The sequence below is a fragment of the Ceratosolen solmsi genome, unplaced genomic scaffold (genome assembly GCF_000503995.2).
Source record: "Ceratosolen solmsi marchali unplaced genomic scaffold, CerSol_1.0 scaffold56, whole genome shotgun sequence".
NCBI classification, from domain to species: Eukaryota; Metazoa; Arthropoda; class Insecta; order Hymenoptera; family Agaonidae; genus Ceratosolen; species Ceratosolen solmsi.
The window spans coordinates 679,657-688,485 of NW_011948425.1; the positions used below are offsets into that span (position 1 = coordinate 679,657).

The 8,829-nt window shown below is 37.1% G+C and overlaps 1 protein-coding gene across 1 annotated transcript in view; it reads left to right on the forward strand.

Moving 5' to 3' along the window:
• The first annotated feature begins 267 nt into the window (after positions 1 to 267).
• Positions 268 to 8,829, forward strand: part of pug (pug C-1-tetrahydrofolate synthase, cytoplasmic) — an 11,194-nt gene continuing 2,632 nt past the window's right edge. The window contains 10 exon segments of the mRNA XM_011500256.1: positions 268 to 406; positions 2,596 to 2,931; positions 3,805 to 3,897; positions 3,979 to 4,120; positions 4,203 to 4,314; positions 5,723 to 6,288; positions 7,724 to 8,027; positions 8,131 to 8,348; positions 8,817 to 8,826; position 8,829. The exon segment at position 8,829 is cut by the window's right edge and continues 450 nt beyond it. Of these exon segments, the coding sequence (XP_011498558.1) occupies positions 357 to 406; positions 2,596 to 2,931; positions 3,805 to 3,897; positions 3,979 to 4,120; positions 4,203 to 4,314; positions 5,723 to 6,288; positions 7,724 to 8,027; positions 8,131 to 8,348; positions 8,817 to 8,826; position 8,829 (1,832 nt within the window). The 5' untranslated portion in view covers positions 268 to 356.

The following is an 8,829-nucleotide window of genomic DNA, read 5'->3' on the forward strand; positions in this document are numbered from 1 at the left end:
CTCACGTGCCTCCGGGAGTCGCTCTCCCTTCCTCGGCGAATGAGAGTCGCTGCGGATCGTCGTCGGATAGACCGGCTCTGGAGAGGGAAAGGCCGGCCGAAGTTGCGCGCGCGAGTCCAGGCCCGAAGCAGTGTGCGCGTGGCCGAGGTTAGGGAGAGCCCCGCGATCCCGTCGGTAATCGAGTACGCGACGTTACCGGGCCGGCCCTCGTTGAGAAGGTGGCTGCGAGGAAGCACGAGGCGAAGGTGCCAGAGCACTAGGAGCACCAGCAGCTACATCTCGAGGAAGAGCCAAGCTCGTCGGGCACCAGCAGGCCTCTCTATCGCTGATCCACGATTACCGATTGCCAAGAGGACATGGCGGACGATCCGCGTGGCATTGTACTCTCGGGCACGGACCTGGCCAAGTTCGTACAAATATCTGCTACCTCGTCTTGGGATTAGGTTGTGAGATGAAATGGGCGGGAAGGTTGCCGCCGAATGCCGAACATGTGCTATTGATTTTTAGGCGCTAGAGTCGGTTGAATTCGATGAGTGACACGACCAAGGGTCAGGTGAAGCGAGCGAGTCTGTTTTTTATTGACACCGGGTACGTCGGCCGAAGGTCGTGTCCCGCGTAGTAGACGTTGTAATTTTTGTGGCACGAGTCCATTTGGATTTTAATTTTAAGTAATCACGTCGAGATTGGAGGGCACGCGTCTTCCTGCTAGTTATTCGCTCCTTGGTCGATTACGTCATAATTGTCTTCTTCGATTCCACTCGGCGACTTATTTAATGTCGTCCAATTGATTCATTGTTGATTTAATCGAGGCAACTGAGCGTGTGTGTACACACATGACACACCTATGCACATTTAGCCGTACGAGAGAGAGAGAGAGAGAGAGAGAGAGAGAGAGAGAGAGAGAGAGGGGGGATATTGAAAGTAGTAGATATGTGTGTTGATACGAATATTAATCGCGCTAGAGAAAATTACTGGACGACATAATTTTCTACTCAAAAATATCCTTCGGGACGCTTATTTATTCTCTCGCTTATAATTACGTAAATAATTTAGGAGGCACATTTTTACCAAATTTGTTTGCTCGACTATGGCAGATCACTCTTATCCATCGTTTAAAAAATGGCTGCTTCCATAAATAATATCCTTCTTGCTGAAATAATGTTTTACATTTGTAATTGATATTTTGTTTTAATATTAACGGAAACTGCGGCCCTTTTTTACCAAATTGATTATTAATTTTCGGGCAATTTAAATGTTTACGTAATGAGAATAATAAGTTGAATAAAATTTGAAGGACGATGGTAGTGACAATTCCAAGTCATTAATTGCTGTATATTTGCTATATTTCATTACAGGATATTTTATATTAAAACAAAATCTTTTTGCCGATTTTATGTTTTTTTATTTATTTTTTTTTATTTTTTTTTTTTTTTTTTTTTTTTTATTAATTACGGATGTTCGCAATGCCGAGTCTGTTTTAAAGATTTTCATTGTTTTCTTTTCTTTCTTTTTTTCTTTCATTTTAAATTCAATAAAACAATCTGCAGAAGGAAAAAACAATTAAAAAATAACTTTATTTATTCGATGAACACACACACGCATGTGCATTCTTATTTGTGAGCGTACGAATGTGTGTCTATTATTAGCAAAAGTATTTTATCATTATTTTAATGAAGATTATTTAATAATAATTATATGATGTAACTGTATTGATATTTAGTATGTTGTTATCGCCAGTTGTTGTTTTTCTATTTCATTGACGAAATCAACGAGCTATCCTAATGATAAAGTTAAAAAATAAAATAATAATCATTGCAATGATATTTGCAACAATAATAAATCGCGTAATATGCTATTTTTAACATTGGAAAAAAAAAATCGACAACTGGTGAATATTACATTTATAATTGTCCAAAACGGACCGTGAAAATATCATTTAAGCGTTAATGAATAAAATTAATTGATTTAATAGAAAATAATAGAGTAAAATTGTTATTAGCATAGTGGAATTAATGAATACAGCCATGGAAATGAAATACTTATGTTTTAAATTGCATTTCAAATAAATTGTATAATTACGTATACCAAAATTAATAATGCAAATGTTTAATTGAATATATTAATAATTAAAGTATAACAAAAAAAAAAAAAAAAAAAAAAAAAAAAAAAAAAAAAAAAAAAAAAAAAAAAAAAACATTTATTTCGAGACTTATAAAGTGCATATTTCAAAATCCTTTCGTAAAATCATCTTACACACAAAATTCACTTATTACATAAAATCAAATCACTAGGATTCAATGATTTAATATTATGCATATATCGGTAAACGTAAATAAAAAAAAAAAAAAAAAAAAAAAAAAAAAAAAAAAAAATTAACGAGAAAATAATTAGAAAAAATAACGAGAAAAAAAAAATAAATAATAAATTACCTTTCCGCATTTACATTAAATTATAATTGTCCAAGTTGCTAATTCAAACTGCCGATCATACCGATCATACATCGATTTGCGAAACAATATAATTTGATTATCGGAGCAAGGCAATTAAATGGGAAGATAATTTAAAAGCAAGTTTCTTAATCGGTCAATTTTTCAGAGAGATTCGCGAGTCTCTGGCGAAGGACGTCACCAGGATCAAAGAAAAACTACCAAATTTCACTCCCGGATTAGCTATTGTCCAAGTTGGCGGCCGCGAGGATTCCAATGTTTACATTCGAATGAAGATCAAAGCGGCGAGCGAAATCGGAATAAGTGCAATGCACATTAAACTACCAAACACGATTACAGAATACGAATTATTAAACGAATTGAAAAAACTTAACGATGATCCAAACACGCACGGCATCATCGTTCAAATGCCTCTAGACAGTGTAAACAAAATCAATTCGCATCTCATCACGGACACCGTCTCACCGGCCAAAGATGTCGACGGGTAAGATATGCCATGTTATATCATCAAGTGCATAATATAGCAAATAAGAGTAAAAATAAAAAGTCTTGTATTTCGTATTTTGCCTGGTATGATATTTATTTATAATTATCACGATTTATAAGAATGCTAAATAAATTGAACGTTCGCATGGATCGACGCTTTAACGATAAATAATGAAATTTTCGTTAAAAATTCATCTATCGATTTGGTTTTCACAATCACTTGGAGTTAATTAATAATACGAATTTTTAATGAAAAAGAATTGAAAATTATGTCCATGGAGTATTCGCATGATTATTTCACAGAAATTGTTTCAATAATTTCATTTTGTACGAGCGTGGTTAATAATCTTTGACACCTTAAACGTTATGTAGCAATGTGTCGTTATACGGAATGACATGCGCGTCAATAATATTTATTGCAATGAAATTAAATACTCGTGGAAAGTAAAGTGGAAAATTTCCAAATTTTCATACAATACCAACATACGTGCGCGTCCATTCGTATGAAAAACCATACAATATTAATACCAAAGCGTACTACACGAGCAAGGATGTTTGTATGGTGTTTTCTGACCATAGAAGTAATATTATAGATATAAGAAGAAAGTATTTACTAGTCTGGCAATAACTATTTATGGGATAATTAAATTATCACAATCTATCAATTTGTCGAATGTAAAACTTCGATAATCCGTCCTATAAAATTAATATTTTCCTAACGTACGTAATCAATCATTGGCACATTGTAATGCCTTCTATTGGACAAAATGCCAATTACAAGGCTTTGAATTGAAAGCTTTGCTTTAAAGTAATTAATTTGCATTAACGTAATTACAATTAAAGAATCGTAATCGTAATAATAAATCTTCAGATTAAATACGATTAACGAAGGTAGAGTGGCAATCGGTGATATGTCGGGATTCCTTCCCTGCACACCCAATGGCTGTATCGAGCTAATTAAAAGGTACTCGAACAATATTAATTTTTAACAATACATGACAAACGGCAGGAAAATTTTTCTTAAAAGCGTAGCATTTATTTGTAGGAGTGGAAAGTCGATAGCCGGAGCCTTCGCTGTTGTCTTGGGGAGAAGTAAAATAGTTGGTACGCCAATTGCCGAATTATTGAAATGGCAGAATGCGACAGTCACGATTTGCCATTCCAAAACGAAAGATTTGTGTAGCATCGTAAGCCTCGCATTAATCATTATGTGAATGAGAATTAATAAGCTGCGATGTAATTCGCTTGTATGTCAATTTGTAATTGTAGGTCTCACAGGCAGACATTTTGGTAGTTGGTATAGGACAACCCGAGCTGGTTAAAGGATCGTGGATCAAACCAGGTGCAGTTGTTATCGATTGTGGCATAAACTCACTTCCAGGTAATCGAGCATACTTTCAACTGCGAATTATTCAAAATTACTCGATGGATATAAATAAATTAACAATTTTACCTAGGTATAGCTTAACTTTGATTTAAAAATTAAATTATGAATTTAACGTGTACGGTATAATTGCGGTTATTTCGGCAAATCCAATGTATTTGAAACTTTTCGTCGCCGTAATCGTCGTCGTTGTTATTATTGTTATTATTATTATTATTACAATAAATTAATCGAACGATAAATTATTTAAATTATGCTTAATATAAATGATTCAATTCCAGTATATAATTTCAGTTAGTATTAAATTAAAAGCTATTTTAATGCGAAGAAAATGAATTTAATCTTATCCAGCTCATCGTTGCGTAAATTTGAAGAAGAACCTTATCAGCTCCAACTTATTATGATGAAACTTGTCAAGCCGCATATAGCCGAGCGTATGAGATAATCAATGTTTCGTTCGCTGCCAGAAAATAAAAGTCAGCAGACTTTTATTTTTAAGTTTATCTGTAATATTATAACTATTGGACGGCCATCGATTCGATAATCCAGCGTCTATTGCTCAAAGATTTTCTCATTATTAGTGTGAATAGCCATTAACGACTACGATATTTTCATGGTTATATAAATTCGAATAAATCATTATTGCTACGTCGAGTGAATCGGTAATAAGGTACTCGATAATTATAAAACGTTTATATTTCGAATTATAAATCTTATGTCCTTGCAAAGGGTTTGTAGATAACCGAATGTGAAACCAAACGTGCAAAAGACGTTAAATCTATGCGTAGATTAACGAAAATTTAAATTTTGCCAGGCATCGATGAGTTAGTTACATATGGATTTCACTAAAAGATTATACGAGCAGGATACGTGCGCTAGTCGTCGATGCCTTAATATCATATTATAGTATGATAATGTGGAAGAGCAGTAAATCATAGTTTCGATTAAAAAGTCCATCGACCAAAACTTCCGTGAGTAACATTGACATAATACTTTTCATATTTATCGATATGAGAAGTGATACAGCTCGTCGAGCGTTTAATCGACGTCTATTCCTATCGATACGCAATGCCAAGCCGATAAACACATTAATACCAAATAATGAAGAAAACAAAAATTTCGAAAAAAAATATTTATGCCAATCGCAGTCACCCACTATTTATCTCTGAAAATGCAAACATTTTTGTAAAATGTTAAATATGATTGATTTGCGCTGTATGGTATCGGTGCCGGGGCCAACGGAAACCAAAAGCCTTAATAAGCGAGGGAAGAGGGGATTCGTAGGACTAGGGAAAGCCGAGGTACGACGACCTGCCCGCCTCGGTGTCGCCTTTATCGACCATACAAAAGCACCTTGATTTAACATAGACGCCTAAAATGCCTTGTCTCTCGGTCGTTTCAACAGATTCAACGAAGAAGACGGGACAGCGTCTGGTGGGTGACGTGGCATACGCCGAGGCTGTGCTCAACGCCTCGCACATAACCCCAGTCCCTGGTGGCGTCGGACCCATGACCGTCGCCATGCTCATGAAGAACACGGTAATATCGGCGCAGCGGACGGCCGAGCGGCTCCTCACCACCACGTGGAATCTGCGCGTCCTCGGGCTCGAGCTGCGGAAACCTGTGCCGAGCGACATGGCGATATCCCGCGGCCAGACCCCCAAGCACATTGCCGAGCTCGCCGAGGAGATCGGCGTCCTCGGTAGCGAGCTCACTCTCTACGGCAACAAGAAGGCCAAAGTCGGATTGAGCGTGCTCGAGAGGCTTCGGCATCAGAGGAACGGCAAGTACGTGGTTGTCGCCGGGATTACGCCAACGCCCCTCGGGGAAGGCAAGAGCACGACGACCTTGGGCCTCGTACAAGCGCTGACCGCGCACAGGGCCAGGAACGCCATCGCCACACTGAGACAGCCGAGTCAAGGGCCGACTTTTGGGGTGAAGGGTGGAGCCGCCGGTGGCGGTTATTCCCAAGCAAGTTTCTATCTTTAATTATCCGCCGCGTCACAATGGCATATGCTGAAATTTCGTCGTGCCCCACTCTACCTCACCCCCACCTCTCCTCATCCACCGCTTACCAAGTTCATTATCTTCATTTTTCTCCTTATTCCCGTTCCTTTGATCATCATAAACTACTATCCATTTAAATTTTTAACTGCTGGCAACATTAGACTGCAACGGCAATCAATTTTGCAATTGCACATGATTTATGATACATTTCACATCAAATTTAAAAAACCTCCGCTTCATCCCGTAAATACATTGATTTATATTCATTCGGAAGATTATGTGTATGTGTGTTTTGTACCATCGAGAAAATATTCATCGTAACGCGCGCTATCGAGTGTATAAAACCAAGATTTCGCTACTTTAGATATTCTCGTGCAAGAATTAGCAAATCCATCATTAATGAGAGTAAAAGCTAATTTTGTAATTCCTTGACAATCATTTTGTTAGAAATTAAAATATCAAATTATTAATAACTTAATAATACCATTGATTATTCTCTCTGATTCGGGTAAAATATCCCTCCGCCGTTCTTATTATCTTTAACTGTATTTTCCTTTAAATATTCATTGGCAGTTTGTTCAATTTTCATCATCTCGTTTCTGTTTAAATGACAAAATTCGATAACGTATTTTCAAAATTAATATATTTCTCAAAACACATTGAATATTTCATGGAACTGAAGAACATAGACTCGACTAAACATAAAAATGTGTAGGATAATTTGAAAAATTAATACTATTACATATATGAATGTGTATAAGGTAATACATTTATTATAATTAAAGCGTAGTAAATGAAACTTTTAAAATCATTACGAAAAATTCGTCCAAGTAAATGTGATAATTAAATAGTCACAATTTATGTTCAGGCATAAAATAATATAAAATAATTTTGATTTCTATTATCATTTTATGAAAATAAATTATGCAAATGAATAATAAAGAACAGATTTGTACACGATTCGTAATAAATTTCAAAAAAAAAAAAAAAAAAAAATTACGAAACAACCAGCCTTTCGAAATGATAATGGCATTAATAAAATTGAGTAAAGGATTTGATCGCTCAAAATCAAAAGTCTAAAATGATGTGATTTTAATAATGATGAAATATCATGCTTTTCATTTTAATTTAAACTAAAATTACATTTGTTACATTTGTTATAATACTTGGTGGCATTAACCTTTTTTTTTTACAAAAATTGCAAAATCATTTCACAATGCGAGTAAACGATAATCTCTATATGTACGAGTGGCATTTAAGTTGTATCGTAATTTTTGCTTTAAATTTTTGTTTTATCGATTGAGATCGCAAGCGACTGAGTATGAAATGTGTATTATTTGATGAAAGAAATGGGGGGAGGGGGGGAAGCGTAATATGAAAATTTTAATTAAAATTTCAGGTAATACCGATGGAAGAATTTAACCTTCATCTGACCGGTGATATTCACGCGGTGAGTGCAGCAAATAATTTATTGGCTGCACAAATAGACGCTCGATATTTCCACGAATCGAAAATGTCTTGCCAAGAGTTATACAAACGATTAGTGCCCACTGTCCGAGGTGTGCGCAAATTTTCAAAAATACAAATTAGAAGATTATCGAGGCTCGGAATCGATAAAGTTGACCCTGATACATTGACCGAGGAGGAGCAGAGTAGATTCTCAAGATTGGACATCGATCCTAAAAGAATCCTGTTCACGAGAGGTATATAAGCCCTTGAATTCTTAATCTTAATTGATAAATTGATTGACATTGAAGAGAAGCAGCAATGATTGGAACATCAGTGCGTAACGCCCTTGATTTGCAGTGGTGGACGTGAACGATCGTTACTTGCGTAAGGTGACGGTCATGCACGACGCATCGACGAAGGACGAACCACGCGAGACATCCTTCAAAATAACGGTCGGCTCGGAAATCATGGCTATCCTCGCCCTCGCCAAAAGCGTCGACGACATGAAGAACCGCCTAGCCAATATGGTTGTAGCGTTCGACAAACATGGCGAGCCGCTTTTGGCCGACGATTTCGTAAGTCACGCACTCTCGTTATCCGATTTCTTAATTAACGAATATCATGACTGCTGTGTCTTATACTCGCACACCCCCCCCCCCAATCAGCCTCTATCCGCATCAGTCTCGCAACAATAAAGCTGTAAAATCCTTCAAGTGACACCGCTCAACGTTGCCTTCCAAGTGTAACTCGATAGTTATCGTTGCGGATAACCGAGCCCCCTCCCCCCTCCCCCAACCTCCCCTTGCACCACGCAACTTGTCCGCCACTCGGCCACCACTTATGTTATATGACGTATGTCAGACGTTCGAAAGACTTTCGTTGTCTTTCGATCTGTCGGTTTGTCGAGCGAAGCTTGCTTGGACACGGTGATGTACAAGTACGACGACAAGTATCTCTCGCGCCTATTATTACTCCCCGCTAAAAGGACGATAGATTAGAGATACCGGGTGTGGCTAACGCGATTAACGATCCTCTCGCCCCAGGGTATGACGGGGG